Consider the following 17498-nt stretch of genomic DNA (forward strand, 5'->3'; position numbering starts at 1 on the left):
TGTCATTGCGTGAGTATGAAAGGGAGAATCCCAACTCTGACTAAGTAGTAAAAGTGTGTTTTTCACCAGCAGGGACAGAAAAGGTTTCTGTCTAAGTAGATTACTGATTATACATGTTTTCTTGGATCAAGGTCAGTAGAATGTGAATATTATTTTATAAAGGCAGGTATTCTCTGACTTGCTTTGTGAGTTCTGTTCATAATAACTCATAAATTATGGCTCAGAATGCTGTAGTTCACAAAACCCAAGTCATAACATGTATAGTACCACTGATTTGACTGGTTTTAAAGGTGTGATCTAGTGGTTTTCAACTTGTTCTCTTTGCACCACATTTGTACCATTGATGACCATAAGCAATAATTTGGTTTTAAAACCCCAGACAGACAATATTTTCAATTAGAGAAAAGTGAATTTGTGAGTGTTCCAAAAAAATCTGACTAAGATGCTCTTTCAGAGACTAGTTTTCCAGAAGGAAGAATTTGTAGTAATACAGGGTGATTCAAAAAGATTCATCCAATTTCAAAGTACAATATTTTCATCACCAGACCTCACACCATGTGACTTTTTTGTGGGGATACAGTAAGAATTCTGTTTATGTGCCACTTCTCCCAGTAAAACTGGATGATCTCCAAAATCACACTGAAAGAGCCGTGAGTACAGTGACACCCGACGTGCTCAATCGAGTATGGGATGGATTTGACTATGGCGTTGATGTTGTCCGTACAGCTTGAGGAGGTCATATAGAGCAATTGTGCAATTACATAATAAACTTCAGGCTCACTAATCCATTTACAATTCCCTGCGTTTTTCAGTTATGATTTAAAGTGAAATAAATAGTTTTGGAATTGGATGAATCTCTTTGAAACACCCTGTATTAGAGCTTGGTGAAAAAAATCTAATGTCACAATACTACAAGAAGTTTTGATGATACATGTTTGATCACAGTATTTTTTCTGACATAATTTGGAACAGATAAAGCAGAGTCACATTTCAAAAATAGTATCAAAAAATACAAATATAGTGTTTTGTCTTGACCATTATACATACAGTACTGCACTAAATCCAGTTGTATATAACTAATTATGCTCTCTTTATAACCAAACTTGCAGTAGGGGGTGTTTTTTGAGTACTGATGATGCGAGACTCAGAAAAGCATACTGTGACATATTGTGACATAATTTATCACCATTACGATAATAATGTCATATTGCTCAGCATATTACCATAACGTATCACCAAGTAATATGTTAAAATTTGTGGTAATATGGCACTTATCATGTTTTTTGGAACAAAGAATTCATGCAAGATTTTACAAAAAAAGTTGTATATCTGAATCATTCATAGTAATGGTGGAGTTATCACAGAGTCCAACGTGATTGTGCATGGATACCAAGAAACCTTAGGATACATTTTATAGTTATAGTTAAAGTTAATAGACCTGCTTTTTTAGTGTAGTACTTAATGCTTGAAAAATAGATTAAACATCAAATAAACAGCTTTGGTAAGTGTGGCATGCGTGGCACTCTGCCACGACGCACCTCAGCGAGGACGCCAGGGAGAGAGCTGCGAGTGTGGAGGGGGCGAAGCGTAGAGCCCGAACTCCCCCGACAGACGGGAGTTCTGCTGGCTCTCTCGGTCATCATCGGGAGCTTGCCACATTTACCAAAGCTGTTTGTTTGAGGTTTAATCTATTTTTCAAGCATTAAGGCGCATTCTCATGTCTGCGTGCATCCTATAGTCCATGGTGTTATCTAAACATGTATTTCAAATGTTTATTCATGGAATTCAGCAACTGTCCAGTGTACAGTGAAACAAAACAGATGTGACAGGTAAAGATTAAGTTGAAATGCTGGAGTATTCCTTTAGTAATGTCAGCATCATTATATTATCTGATGTCAAACGCAGCCCATTGAAGGAGTTTTGTATGTTATTGATTATTTTAAGAATAGTTCCTAAATTTGCTGTTTTCTACACTTTTTTATTCTTAAATGTAGGAGCTCATCACTGCATGGTACATTGGTTTCCTCTGTCTCATCCTGGCCTCTTTTCTGGTGTACTCAGTGGAGAAGGATGACAATGCAGAGATGTTTGAGACCTATGCTGATGCTCTTTGGTGGGGGCTGGTGAGTAATGTGGTTAGAAATATTAGATCTCTCCTAGTTGCTCTAGAACTGGACAACTGCTGCAGACTAATAAGATTACAGACATCGATGCTCTTTCACTTTCCTGACTGAATTTGTGTTAACATGAAAGTGGGTAAATGATCACATTAACCCTTGTGATGTGAGATATATCTCTGTTCCTCAGATCACTTTGACAACCATTGGCTATGGGGATAAGTTTCCGAAAACATGGAATGGCCGTCTGATTGCTGCAACCTTCAGTTTAATTGGTGTGGCCTTTTTTGCACTCCCAGCAGTAAGTGCACAACATAATGCTGTAAGAAATATGACTTACAGAGAGGAGGCTTCTGTTATCTTTCACTCTATTGCTAGTTAATCTTTTATATCCACACCCTAAGGCTTATTATTCAGTAACTACATTGATTACAATGGAAAATAATTGTGTTGTTATTTAAAAAGGGGGAACGCCACAGATTTTGCTAAATTACTTAATCATTAAGTGGTTTAGATGTAAACAAAATCATTCAGAGTAATTTGGTGTACAATGTGTCTTTCTAGAAGAATAGATGTAGATGTAAAGTCAGAGCTCATCTGCTGCTGCACAGTTTGTGTTGGTCATCCTTTAGTCCTTCATCAGTGGTTGCAGGACACTGTCCACAGGATGCTGTTGGCTGGATATTTTTGGTTGGTGGTCAATTCTCAGTCCAACAGTGACACTGAGGTGTTTTTTTGGTTTAGTTTGTGGAGTTGCTCAACTTTGGTATTTGAGTGTAGCTTCGAAATAATTAGCCTCGACTTCAGGATTTCTGATTCTTGTAACAGCAAATGAAAAAAAGACACCATACTATATTTTCTGTATTTTTGCATCCTGGTACAGCGCAGTTCACCACCACTCTTAACTGGCAAGGTGCAGCTGTGATCTTTTGCAGCTTTACATCTAAACCATTGAATGACTAAGTAATTTTGCAAAATCTGTGGATTTGAATGAGCTGAATGTGGACCTGCCTATGGTTTGTGAAAGTTTAAAAAGCATTCAGATCCTTTTGATCCCTGTCATCAATTTATTCATTAGTCATTGGATTCCCCTGTCAACTGTCTTTCTTTCTCTCTCTCTCTTTCTCTCTCTCTCTCTCTCTCTCTCTCTCTCTCTCTCTCTCTCTCTCTCTCTCTCTCTCTCTCGCTCTCTTTCTCTGTCTCTGTCACACACTCAGGGTATTCTAGGTTCTGGCTTCGCTCTGAAGGTCCAAGAGCAGCACAGGCAGAAACACTTTGAGAAACGACGGAACCCTGCTGCAGGACTTATTCAGGTCAGTAACATCACATTGCACATCTGCAGTTCCAGAATGAGCAAATGGGGGCTTTAAAGGCATTCTAGGTCAGTGGTCTCCAACTATGGTCCTGGAGAGCTACCTTCCTGTAGAGCCTAGTTCCAACTACACTTTGTCACACCTGTTCCAGCTAATCAAGTTTTTTCTAAGTCTGTGATTCTGAATCAGATGTATTAGAGTTAGTAAGGAGTGGGGCAGATTATTGGATACACTTTGGCTGACTACCAGTGCAGTGAAAGCATGCAAGTAAGATGTGAATTTAGAAACTGGAATGATGTTTTAAGCATACAAACGAACTGTTAAAGCATACCTTCATGCAAAACCCAACGTTGTTATTAGTAAATTATCTTCTTAAATAAGGTGTAAGACTAACCAGGTAGCATTATGCAAATGTAATTACACTAAGTGCTCATGCTTTCCTTTATACTGTTAGCCATGTTGGCAGTTTTAACTTTGTGAACTGCTTGTTAATCAGATGATGAGTTGATATATGTAGTGCAGGGCTACTCCAGTACGGAGATTGGGAAATACTGCTGTGTACCTTTGGAAATGAAGTGAAAATGAAGTATATGTTTCATTACCAGTCTGCCTGGAGATTTTATGCAACAAACCTCTCACGAACAGACCTGCTGTCAACCTGGGACTTCTATGGACAAACTGTGTCAGTCCCTATGTACAGGTAAAATGAGCACACACACACACACACACATACACACATTTTCTAAGCCGCTTATCCTTCTGGGTCACTGTAAGATACAGCGCTGATCATTTCATGCCTTTCAGTTGTCATTTCACTGTCTGCATCTGTGCCACATTTAATGTTTTAGTTGAAGAGGTGTTTTCTAACTGATATCATTGCTCTAATGTGTCATTACAAGTACAGTATCTTCAGTGTGCCACTATAGTTTAGAACTAATCACTCAAGCTCTTAAGACTTTCCTTATTTACAAGAGGAATAAAAGTCTTTCACTGAATTGTGATGTGAAGTTGTCACCAGGCCAGCTTCCAACCTGGCTCTCTCTTCTTGCTCTGCCAACAGCACCCAGTTTCAAAAAGGCTCATCTGACTGTGGCCAGTTCTACTTTTAAGATATTAAATGAGTCATTGCTCTTTTTTTACTAGTGCCATCCTACTGTACCATTAAATTTTTGGGAGACATCTTATGTTTTTGAAACATCTTAATATATATAAAAGTTGCATACTTTTTTTATTGAAGTTACTCAGTGTTCTGTGCTGAATGTATGTACTTTTAATCCTTTTACCAGGCTGATTCCTCCTCTGAATCAATTGGACCTCTTGCGTAGTCTGAAGGGAAAATCTGGATTCAGGTTGGACTAGCAATATATTTTTTTATGGAACTGTATGAATCCCCTTGAATCATCTTACAAATTATAATCAGTGAGCTTACATGTCTGTCTGAGAATAATTTTTGTTTTGTAGATTATCTTGGACTTGGTTTACTCACAATTCTTGACAATGTGTTCATTTTTTATTAATACTAATTGTCTCACAGCAAAGATGTCTGTGTCCCTCTCTGTTCTCCTTTTCTGGAACTAAAGAAAGGACTCTCAGCCTGAAGCTTCTCCCAGGTTGGTTAAGTCAATGATGTTTTTATGATTTCTTGGACTACAGCTCTCAGCTGCCTCTCATTACAGAAGTCATTCATGTGGTCTCATATTTTATGGGAGTTGCAATTTCACTCAAAATGAATACAAAGTCTATAAGTTCCTCTATGGATATCGTATTAAAAGTTATTCGAAAATGTATTGTAGACAGTTTAGTAGCACTTTATATTACAATGCTGTTTTCAGTATTTACAAGGTAAAAACTCTTCTAACACAATTCAGTCTTTTCTGGCACACAATAATAGATGGTGATAAATTGAGGGCTAAAACATTCCATGCTTTGCATATTGCATATTGCCTCTTTTGACAAGTGAGCACCCTGTAGAATACCTATTGTTTTCTGTGCTGTAAAATCAAGTGCGCTCTTAATTACAATTCTAAATTTAATTGTTTTCTCAATTTTGACCGTTAAAATCCTTCTCATCAAAAATAAACGTTCTACTTCCTAATTGCGGCCTGCACCATTTTGACTATTCCTTTTATAATCTTTTGTCTCTCTTACCACCCACCCAACCACACTTGCAGTAGTGAGATTTCACACAAAGACACCCTCTGTGGGTGTTGCCCAAGATGCCATAGGTACCGTTGCACACAGATACTAACGTCTGCACGTCCACGTTTCTCTCCAGCATTTGGATCTATAGCTTCTTTCCTGTCTATGATTTCACATTTCTGAATATGTTTTTTTTTTTTCGGATTTCCTCTAAATAGTTTAACATGTCAGGTGCTACTTTTTTGAGTTAAATAGACCAAGATAGTTCGAACAATGTTGGTTTCACATAGGGCTGAACAGTTAATCATTGTTATGTTTAACTGCAGTTTTAATTATATCCTACATTCTTTAATGTTGTCTTAACAAGTTCTGAGTGGGGAAATTTAAATCTAATTACACAGAACTCTTGAACTGCATGTCAGACACACCACATTTAGCATTTAAGCCTAAAAAAAAGGATTTGCTGTCTTTCTGACAAAAAATTCCTGGAGTTTAATTTGGGAAAAGTCACATTTAATCCATAATATTAATAAAAAACTCGTTTTAGATTAAAATTAGTTATCAGAGTTCAGCAAAATGGGTCAAATATCATGACCAACAAACACTCAAACATTCATAAATTAGAAATTTGTCACACACTTTAAACAGAGTTTTTTAAAAAGACAAAACCTCCATTTGGAAGTCATTTGTTTTGCTCCCTTTACATTGTGAAAAATCTTAAAGAATTGGAAAATGGGCAGTGTGTTTGCCTATTGGTCATGAGGCCTACTGTTGTAGAAAGCTGCATGACTTCAGGCCAGTATCCTTGTTTTCATGTAAGCAGTTGAGCTTGTAGGTTCAGCAAAGCTTTCCTCGCACCTTGGCTCATAGTGCAGGGACTTGGCACATATGTCTTGACAGGGTGTTTATTTCTGCTAGCAAGAATTCAGCACATACTGTTTGTGAAGGTTTTCAGTCATAATGGTCAATGAATTTGTCTAGCTGTAGTAAGTCAACATTTAAAGTTTGTAGTTAAATGCCAGGGAATGTCCCTACCACTCATTTGAACTGACAAACCAACTCAAATGAGTGGTTAAACAACAGAGCACTCACCTTGAATTATTAACGAGTTATTCCAGGCATGCTCAAATAGGGCCTACCAAGTCACATCATTGATTCCTGGAACAATTGCTGAAAAAAAGTTTTATTTTATTTATTAAAATATTTCATTTTAAATCAACTAGCATCACGAAAATTAATCAATTGAATGATTGAAGTCTTTAATGTTTTCAAAATAATTTTTTACAAAATTTAGATTTTATGTCTATATACCTTTTTGGTCCTATATTTTCTCAAAAGGGAATATAGAGAAGACATGTGTGAAAGTACAGACATGCTATGACTCCTTCATGGTTAGTAATATCTTCATAAAAGGTTTCAATTTCCAAATTAGTTGTTATAAAAATCTGTATCCTTGTTAGAGAGGTAATTCATTGTTGGGGGATCTGTTATACACAGAATGTCTTGCAGAGGCATCTAGCTATAATCCCATCTTGCTATCCTGAAAGAAATGTAGGAATGCTACATAAATTAAAAACAAAAAATTAAAACCTGCTAAAAAAATTTATTTTACAGATACACTATATTGCCACAAGTATTCATTCATCTGCAGAAAGTTGCCGACCTCTGCATACTATGCATCTCAGCATCCATTGACCCTGCTCTGTCATTTTACATGGCCTACCATGTGGCTGAGTTTCTGTCTTTCCCAATTGCTTCCACTTTGTTATAATACCACTGACAGTTGACAGTGGAATATTTAGTAGCGAGGAAATTTCCCGATTGGACTTGTTGCACAGGTGGCATCCTATCACAGTACCATGCTGGAATTCACTGAGCTCCTGAGAGTGACCCATTCTTTCACAAATGTTTGTAGAAGCAGTCTGCATGCCTAGGTGCTTGGTTTTATACACCTGTGGCCATGGAAGTGATTGGAACACGTGAAGTCAATGATTTGGATAGGTGATTGAATCATTTTGGCAATATAGTGTATTTCATGTTGTGACAACAAAGTAAAATGTGTTAAATAGAAAATTTTGTTGAATTTTTACTTGGAAATTAGGCCCCAGGTGAGCTGGTGTGGAATAAGCCAACTACTAGATCTTGTAGCTGATCAGTGTGTTTGATACATATTTTAGACCAGAAAGTTTTTTTGTTTTGTTTTTGTTATGTTTGTTTGTTTTGTTGTTGTGTTTTTACTCAGATGTTTGTACAATCTGCATGTTTGTACAATCTACTTATTGTCTTTTTAATATGATCATTAAAAATTGAAACAAAAACTGTTTGTATACAGCATGCTCTAGAACATGCATGACTTATGTTGCTCTGTCGTTCAAATGCATCATTCATGACTTTGGCCGCACAAGGCTCTTTACTGTAGCAACGGAAATTATTAAATATTGCATGGCATGATTGTTGAGAAGAATCAAGTTTGTGTAATCTCTATTTTTTGAAGTGGAACTATGATTTAGGTTAGAACCTATCACACAAAGCCTGCAAAGAATAAACTGATATTAAATTTAAGGTACATTTGAATCCAAACTGAATTCACTTGTTAAGTTACACCTTCATCAAAGTTGAAAACGTATGAAATAACTTGAAATTTAACAAATAACTGACTAGAAGTTGTCAAGTTGGTGGAAAGTGACAAAGTGCCCATATTCTGTTTAGTTATTCTTAAGATATATGAGTTTTATTCCATGAACATCTTAAACTGATACTGTGCTTTTCTGAGTTTCTTCATCTGTGTTTGACACTGATGTAACTAGATGGGGTCCAGCATCTGTTTAGGGTATATGCACTGAAACTCTTTTAAGCATTCTTGAATACAGTGCTGAACCTAATAAAGTTCCTGATAAGATCTCTAGCATGTATTATTGATTAATCAGATTCCCATCATCATACAGTATGTCAGATGCACTACTTGTTCTATAGAAGCATACAGTAGTCCATCAGGAAATTTGATTTACTGTACATTCTACTGCATGTTTACCTTAATATAATGCTTTTATTATCACTGTGCTTTTGTTTGCTTTGTATACCCCAAAATGCTTTCCACACAGTCGTAAACCAAGCCTTAAAGAGAAATTCCCTAGCCCTTCTAAGAGTGCAGGGGGAAAGGACACTAAATCGCCTGGAGCAGAGGAAGGAGCAGGGGAGAGTCCTAGCAAAGTGCCAAAAAGCTGGAGCTTCACAGACCGAAACAGATCCAAACAGAACTTGAAGTTCAAAGAGGGGAGTCGGCAAACCCCAGAAGGTCAGAAAATACTAATGTTTCCTCGTTCACACACACACTGTTGTTTTTATACAATGTGGTCATATGATACTGTGCAAAAGACTGCTCTTAATGCAACTTAATTTCCAGTCGAAACGGCTAATAAATACAAGCTATTCATTTTTGGGGATCTGGAAAAAAGGCAGAAAACATTACAAAGACATCTGCAGGGATATTTTTCCACACCTCCACACCTCAGTCTTAAAAGTTGGTTGATTTTCTGCTTCGCAGGATGTGAGTAAACCCAAACACATTCAGTGATGTTAAGGTCTGGACTCTGGGGTGCTTAGTGTCACGATTGGCCCCTCCCAGTTCTGTCCATGTGTTAGTGTTTTGGTTTAGCCCAGGTGCATTTTTGTTTTGGTTTTTCTAGTCCAGCCCCCTCATTTCAAGTCTCCGCCCATCATTGTTTTCACCTGTCCCTCGTTACCCTTTGTTATTTAAGCCCTGTGTTTGCTCTTAGTGTTTGTTTGTTGTATCGGTCTATGTTTGGTTGCTTTGTTTGAATCTGTGTTGTTGGTTGTTTCTGGTTTATAACATGTCTGACCCACAATCTATCCGTATTAGCGCAATGACCCTGGACTGTGATGACCCTGATTTTGGATTTGCCCTCAATAAAAGTCGCTTACCTCCGTACATGCGTCCACTACCTCGCTCCTCATTACACTTAGTCCATTAATTTCAGAACACAAGCAGCTTTATTAGATTTGCAAATTTTCTGTTTTTTTCAATTTCCTTTGTAACAGATTCTTGACAGCTACATATCGTTTCAGACTCATAGTATTGCGTGATCTGCTCTATAGTGGAAGGCTGGACAAAAACAAATGTGGATTTTTTTAAAGCAAGAGTGGAGCTTGATTTTCCCCTCTCTCAAAGTACTGTTTATCAGATGGTTACAGACTTAGTGGTCTCACACAATTCTTAGGAGTCCCATTATATCTACATCTTTTAATAATTTAAAAAAAAAAAAAAATCTCAGAAAGATCTCCAGAGAAATTAATTACTTTACTTGTTGGCTGTTTTTATTGGTAATTAAATGAATAAAGAGTGGTCTCTTTTTCACAGTACTGTGCAAACATCCATGTTTCATCTCAAGATTGTCAGAATCAAACTTTCTATCTCCAGAATAGTATTTTTACAGGAGAAGGAAAGATGTTCTTAACATTTAATGAATGTTTTAATGAATCGTTCAAGTCATTCAACATGAAATCTTAACACAATATTTTTTTTTATAGTAATGATATGTATTATATATATGGAGATATCTGCAAATAAAGCAAGTTTTGTAAGATACCTATATAATACTTTTCTATCCCTAAGCTTAGCTACAGTAAGCAAGAATTAATAAAACATTTTTAATGCACTTTACATGGTAAGAACCATTTTGCTGGCCCTTAGATTGTTGGTTACCCCTTTCTCTGATTTCATACAAAAAGTCAACACATTTTTGTACTAATAACTATGGGGGGCAAATCTAGCAAAAAAAAGAAATAAAAATTAAAACAATAAAATGTAAACCTCACTGCATTTTGATTTTGGTTTTGACACATATTGGGCATTTCATGAAGAAAAGCCAAAGCCAAAGTGGATTTTCTTTTCTTTGTTAGCTTTTTCATTATAGATTTGGCCATGAAATACTAAACTAAACAACTAAAATGAAATTACAAATAGCTGTTTTCCATTTTTATTTTTGTCACAAATTACTTATGCTCATGTGAAAAATTAAATTGCAAATGTAGGTATTTCATTTAATTTTCAATTTTGGCAGGATATTTGTACAGATGTTTGGGAAAAAAGTGGCAAAAAAGAGGTTTGCGTTTACATTTTATTGTTTTAATTTTAATTTCTTCTTTGGCTGGATTTGCGTCCCATAGAAAAACATGCATACACACTGTGGATCCCTGGAATAACATTAATTACAGCATGCCACAGTAATACACACACATTGCACGTTCACCATCTTGTACTTTTTCCCTCTCTGAGTTTTGCTCTTTAATCTGTGTTTGTGCATTTAGTAAGGACAGGTTGTTTGCACAGGACCAGCTGTCACAGTGGTCTGCCAAATGTAGCATGTTCAGAAGAGGGTGCCAATTATGCACTCCATTCATTAGCATTCAGCAGAGGGTGCTGTTAAACAAAGAGTTCAGCAGATTTGTTTCATATTATATGAGTTTTCGTTCCTGTACTTTTTGGCATTCATAGGTTGAGGCTTTGTAAATGATATTTATGATTCCGTATACTGAGACGTGCACATCTTATTATCTCTGTCCATTGGCTAGATGTTTGCATTTTCATGTCATGCTGTGATCAGCTTAAAAGATATATTTCATTTCTCCCTACTCACTGTCTGCACTCGCATCGCTTCCTTTCTCATTCCTCTTGACGGGAAAAAAAGTGCTGATTGAGATGCAGGATGAAGACTTCGGAATGAAGAGTTCTCCAGGTTAGGCCGTGATCCAGAAATATGATCCCAAAAGCATAGAGATGACACTGCAGTTTCCATTAAAATATATTTAAACAGCAACAGTAATTTATGTGTTAAAATTAATCTTGCCTGTAGTACGATCTCTGATTGATTTTAGTGAAGGCAGTAGCTTTACTCATTCGTAAATGAAAATGAATTCTATTGTAAATGTGACCCAAATGTCTTCAGCATCAAAACCATGGCACCATTTAATCATGATATGTCAGCATATTTGAAACTATACAATTATAACCCTATAATATCAGAACCTAGTGAGTGATGCAGTCTGCGTTCTTTAAACCATTTTCATCTGAAATCTTTAAACATTTCTTTTCCATGTCTTTTTCTCCACATTTTGGCAGCAATTGATGGGTTGATCAGTAAGGAAAATCATATTTTTAGGGTTTGATGCTTTTATTTAAAGCCACAATAACACACTGAGTCTGAGCAAGGCAGTTGCAGCTTGCCTTAACAAGATTGCACTTCATGCAACACCCTCTGTCATAAAGTCTGCTGACTGCTGCGTCTTACCAGAAAAAGACTTCTGAAGTTCTCAAGTTCTCACATGAAAGTCAAGCTTTAAAATATGCTGTTCACAGCAGTTTAATAATTAAATAATGTGATAACATCAAAGCAGCAATAATACCTTTTTTGATTATCTGTGGTTATTTTACTGTTTTTTATGACAGAATGTGTTACAAATATATTTGTCTTTTTGCTCTTTTCTCCCCAAATACTTTGCATTAACCTGCATGAGGATATCCTTCTGCTTTCAGAGGAAACAGGATTGTTTCCAGTATCCAGTGTTATCAGTAAAGACTCACTGGCTATTATGTCATTTGAATGGAATCTGTTAAGATTTTTATTCATATGACATAACCTGCTCCTGATATTCCTATTACACATACTACCATCTCAACAAGCTAGCCAGTGTTAATGTAGCACTGAAGTCCAAGTGTGCTTGACTCTGAGTCATTTTAGGTGCACAGTGTGGTTTACTATGCAGTGTGTCAGGTAAGAGATTGCATGCTTCACATTGCTGTTTTGTCTTAGGAAGTAAAATGAAGCATGTCCAAATATTCTGCCAGAAAAGGTACTCACACGCCCCCAATGAGATGATTGTGCAATAGCAATTTATTGAACATAACTTACAGCTGTGGAGTTTTCAATATTGTGGAATATTTTGTCTCATATAGCCTATCAGCATCTTTCTAATTTAGTGAGTAACATGTAAGACTGTTCTCCTATGTCTAGAGGTTAGGCTTTCTACCTTTGCTAATGCAGAAATGAATTGATCTTGTTAAAATCATCAAAGTGATAGATGTGATAAAGATCTTAAACAGGGTTTCTTATTCTTTATAAATACTGGGATATTAACAGTGTGTGTGGTTGTGTGTGTTGTAGAGGCGAGTCTCCCTGATGACTTTGGAGATGATAAGACTTGTCATTGTAATTTTCTGCAAGACCTGTCTCCTGCACTGAAGGCGGTCATAAGGGTAGTCTGGTAGGAGATTCAATGTATTAGGACAGAAATTCCATAGATAAACTTTTAAAAAGGCACACATAATAATTAGGATGGTATAATGTTTGTGGTTCAATTATCATAATAATTTGTCACTGGAGTTTTACTATTTACAGTACTGTAAATGTACTGTGCAAAGAACGCATTTCATTAATTTAATTTCCAGTCAAAATGGCCATTAAATATGTCATTAATGTTTAGAGATAATTAAAAATAATAACTTTTTATGACATAATTTTGAGGATAATCCACTTACATAAAAGAGAAAGTTGAAGGAAAACATACATAAAATGGAACACCAGGCAACTGTGCAAGTCCTGGTAGACCACCAAAACTTTCACCATCAGATAAACAGTACTTAAAGGTTTCTCTTTGAGACAACAACTGAGCACTTTGGGTCTGAAAGGAGATATAGCTGCCAAGTCATTACAGAGAAAAAGGAACAGTCAAAAAGAAGAAAAAAATTGCAAATCAAAGAAAGATGCTGCTGATATTCTCAGAAAGATGTCCAGATCTCAATATCAGTAGATTTATTTGGGATTACTTGGGTCATGTGGAACAGAAAGTACAAACGAGGTCTAAGACTGAATGTTTGGAAAAATCCCTCTTTAGATTTCTATAAAAAGTGAAGGCAATTCTCCAGAAAAGAATGGAAGTAGAACTAAAGAAAAGGTGGACAGGCTTGGACCTAGATTTTTCTGTAAAGCTGCTTTGTAACAACAAGCGCTATATAAATAAAAAGGCACTATGTAAATAAACTTTGACTTCTCTTGGACACAATAAATATTGGACATTTTAATATATTCTATTTAACTGAAATTTATCTATATAAATCTATTTAAGTGTTTTTGTGTAGTTTGTCTTAAATATATGCTTTCTATATTGGACTTAATGGCCATGTTGATGTAAATCAAATAAATGATGTGTGTCTCTGACTTTTTAATAGTATTGTACAACCCCAATTCCAATGAAGTTGGGAAGTTGTGTAAAACATAAATAAAAACAGAATATGAATATTTCAACCTATATTCAATTGAATACACTACAAAGACCAGATATTTAATGTTCAAATTGATAAACTTTATTGTTTTTTGCAAATATTCACTCATTTTGAATTTGATGCCTGCAACACGTTCCAAAGAAGTTGGGACAGGGGCAACAAAAGACTGGGAAAGTTGAGGAATGCTCAAAAAACACCTGTTTGGAACATTCCACAGGTGAACAGGTTAATTGGAAACAGGTGAGTGTCATGATTGGGTATGAAGGGAGCAGCCCTGAAAGGCTCAGTCGTTCACAAGCAAGGACGGGGCGAGGTTCACCACTTTGTGAACAACTGCGTGAGCAAATAGTCCAACAGTTTAAGAACAATGTTTCTCAACATGCAATTGAAAGGAATTGAGGGATTTCATCATCTACAGTTCATAATATCATCAAAAGATTGAGAGAATCTGGAGAAATCTCTGCAAGTAAGCAGCAAGGCAGAAAACCAACTTTGAATGCCCATGACCTTCGATCCCTCAGACGGCACTGCATTAAAAACCGACTTCATTCTGTAAATGGATATTCCCACATGGGCTCAGGAACGCTTCAGAAAACCACTGTCAGGGAACACAGTTCGCCGCTCCATCTACAAGTGCAAGTTAAAACTCTGCCATGCAAAGCAAAAGCCATGTATCAACAACACCCAGAAACGCTGCCAGCTTCTCTGGGCCCGAGCTCATCTGAGATGGACTGACGCAAAGTGGAAAAGTGTCCTGTGGTCTGACGAGTCCACATTTAAAATTGTTTTTGGAAATCGTGGACGTCGTGTCCTCCGGGCCAAAGAGGAAAAGGACTGTCCGGATTGTTATCAGCGCAAAGCTCAAAAGCCAGCATCTCTGATTGTATGGGGGTGTGTTAGTGCCCATGGTTACAACAGCATGGCTTTGTAGTAAAAGAGTGCAGGTACTAGACTGACCTGCCTGCAGTCCAGACCTGTGTCCCATTGAAAATGTGTGGCACATTATGAAGCACAAAATGCGACAACAGAGACCCCGGACTGTTGAGCAACTGAAGTTGTACATCAAGCAAGAATGAGAAAGAATTCCACCTACAAAGCTTCAACAATTAGCATCTTCAGTTCCCAAATGCTTATTGAGTGTTGTTAAAAGGAAAGGCGATGTAACAGAGTGGTAAACATGCCCCTGTCCCAACTTCCTTGAAATGTGTTGCAGGCATCAAATTCAAAATGAGTGAATATTTGCAAAAAACAATAAAGTTTATCCGTTTGAACATTAAATATCTTGTCTTTGTAGTGTATTTAATTGAATATAGGTTGAAAAGGATTTGCAAATTATTGTATTCTGTTTTTATTTATGTTTTACACAACGTCCCAACTTCATTGAAATTGGAGTTGTATATTTGTCTTAGAAACATATTGCAAACATCAAAGCATTATCCTTAATGCTGTAGATTTAACACCAGATGTGTTCAAACTTATAACTGGCATTGCACTTTTAATTGTATCTGAAAACAATGACGGTGATAGGCTATTTTCACTTGCTTGTTTCAGTGTCATGCGTTTCCTAGTATGTAAGAGGAGGTTTAAGGAGAGCTTGCGGCCCTACGATGTGATGGATGTGATTGAGCAGTATTCAGCAGGCCATCTGGACATGCTCTCCCGCATCAAGAACCTGCAGTTCAGGCAAGATCTCCATCCAGTCTTTCTCGACCATGTTACTGTACTTCTCAGCTGGGTTTATGATTTCCTGTTGTGCTTTCATTTACACATGCTCTGTTTAGAACACTTCCTTTTCTTAACTTCCTCTTGCTAGTTCTGTTATTGGATGCTCTGCCCTCTACCAGTTACCTTCTGTTAACATTATGTCATAGCCACAAATTGATCACTTACAGCAAATAGTGGCTCAAATCTCTATCATACCCATGACACATTCAGTCATCTCTGAAGAGATGGAAGTTTCACTTTCCCTCAAAGTTTTCTTTGATTTTTCTCTCACATTCCAATGAACTGATGTGAGTCAAAATTCATGTTTTTCCTCAAATAAGATCCATATATGTTGTGAAATAATATCACTGTTCCACACATATAAAATATATTCCAACAGCAAATAGCCATGTGCCATATCCCGTGTGTCACGACAGATGTATGTATGGAATATATTCTCACTTATTTGTCCACTGTTCTCAAAGGAGGACTGGGATTGTTATCCATGTGTTGCTTTATGATGCTTTGCCCCATGTCTTCTCTATGTACTTTGCCAGGATAGATTTGATTGTGGGCCCCCCACCCCCTTCGACCCCTCGCCATAGGAAGTACGTAATTAAAAGGCACTAACAGTTGACCAAATCTGAATGGGTCTGTTATTGAACAGCATTGCAGCGTACATTGTAATTCAGTTTGTTGTTCTGTTGCGTATATCAAAGTTTTCAGTCCAAATGAACCTATAAAGGACACGTGAAGGGGTCTGTCAAGGCTCACTACTAGCTATGCTTTTTGCTGTTTGTGGTAGTAAATGTTGTTTAGTACTTTGTTGTTTGATTTGTACGTTGTTGTTTTTCGCTTCCAATGAATGAGTGTGGATAACCATTCAACTGTTGTTAAAATTGCTGCAAAATTAGTTTAAATGCTGTCCAATAATTCTGTATACCCAGCAGTGTAGCTGTACCCTGACTAGTGGGGGACTAATACATTTGTGCATGCCATTTTTGCATTTGAAAACCTATGCCATCTGATAAAAGCCAAGCATTTATGAGTAGAAGCAGTGACGCATGAAGCATCATAAGGCATGGTCCCAGGTAATATTTAGAAACATTCTATATCTGTTCACTTATTTTTTCTTTCGCCAACACATCCAGAGGCCATTCCTATTTATTGGTTTCACATTATATGTGTTGCCAGTAAACATGCGTGGCATTACCACTAAATAAGCAGCACGGTGTTCTTTCCTTGTTTTTGTACAAGACTGCCGCTTTCTCCTTGTGATGTTGCATGGAACAGTATCCTTATGGGTGCTGTGGGTGACCTAAAGACCATATGGTGCATGATGATAACAAATACCATGGTACCATAATGCATGCCTCATTTTTCCAAAACATTAAGACATGTTGAAACTGCCCAAATACTACTGTGGCCCTCATGTAAGCAGTGTTTACATTTTTTTTTTTATCTTTATGGTCAGATCCCTTCAATGTTGTTAATTTAATGTTAATGCACTGTAATTGTGCAGGGCTTAAATCAGTGCTTGTACTTTGTGTGGGTGATTCACTACATTGGCTTTGTATGGAAGAGATTGTTTCCTGAATTGTCAGGGTAGACCAAATAGTGGGGAAGGGAGCACCAATAGGGGATAAGGACAAACCCAAGAGTGAAGCTGAACCAGCAGATGATCCCAGTATGATGGGACGATTGGTCAAGATGGAGAAGCAGGTAAGGGACATTTTCTTAATTCCCAAATAGTAGAAAACCAAATTTTCTTTCTGAAACTTGAATTTGATTTACTATGCAATAGCTGCTAATCTTTTAAATTGTACCAAGCACTCCCTGTTATGATTATGCGTAAAAGAAACTAAGTTGCAAAAATCTGTTTTGAAGTAATCATGGTTGTGTTGTCACATATGCATATGACTGCCC

At 36.9% G+C, this 17498-nt stretch overlaps 1 protein-coding gene across 11 annotated transcripts in view; it reads left to right on the top strand.

Annotated features, from left to right (window-relative positions):
* The window catches only part of kcnq2a (potassium voltage-gated channel, KQT-like subfamily, member 2a), a 38743-nt gene that overhangs the window by 17945 nt on the left and 3300 nt on the right, over nt 1-17498 (top strand). The window contains exons 5-18 of one of the 11 annotated variants that reach the window (XR_005129806.1): nt 1995-2123; nt 2308-2418; nt 3335-3430; nt 4036-4130; nt 4717-4779; nt 5011-5040; nt 5602-5655; nt 8671-8864; nt 11278-11325; nt 11709-11726; nt 12751-12850; nt 15420-15551; nt 16135-16180; nt 17177-17294. Coding sequence is in view for 9 of the 11 variants with exons in the window: in XM_037535792.1 (XP_037391689.1) it covers nt 1995-2123; nt 2308-2418; nt 3335-3430; nt 4036-4130; nt 4717-4779; nt 5011-5040; nt 5602-5655; nt 8671-8864; nt 11278-11325; nt 11709-11726; nt 12751-12850; nt 15420-15551; nt 16130-16180; nt 17177-17294 (1239 nt within the window). In the remaining 2 variants the exon portion in view is untranslated. Of the gene's footprint in view, nt 1-1994; nt 2124-2307; nt 2419-3334; nt 3431-4035; nt 4131-4716; nt 4780-4964; nt 5041-5601; nt 5656-8670; nt 8865-11277; nt 11326-11708; nt 11727-12750; nt 12851-15419; nt 15552-16129; nt 16181-17176; nt 17295-17498 lie in introns of those variants that run through there. The other 10 variants (XM_037535792.1, XM_037535793.1, XM_017722206.2 and 7 more) reach the window with 10 other exon arrangements.

Source organism: Pygocentrus nattereri, chromosome 28 (genome assembly GCF_015220715.1).
Source record: "Pygocentrus nattereri isolate fPygNat1 chromosome 28, fPygNat1.pri, whole genome shotgun sequence".
Classification (NCBI taxonomy): domain Eukaryota; kingdom Metazoa; phylum Chordata; class Actinopteri; order Characiformes; family Serrasalmidae; genus Pygocentrus; species Pygocentrus nattereri.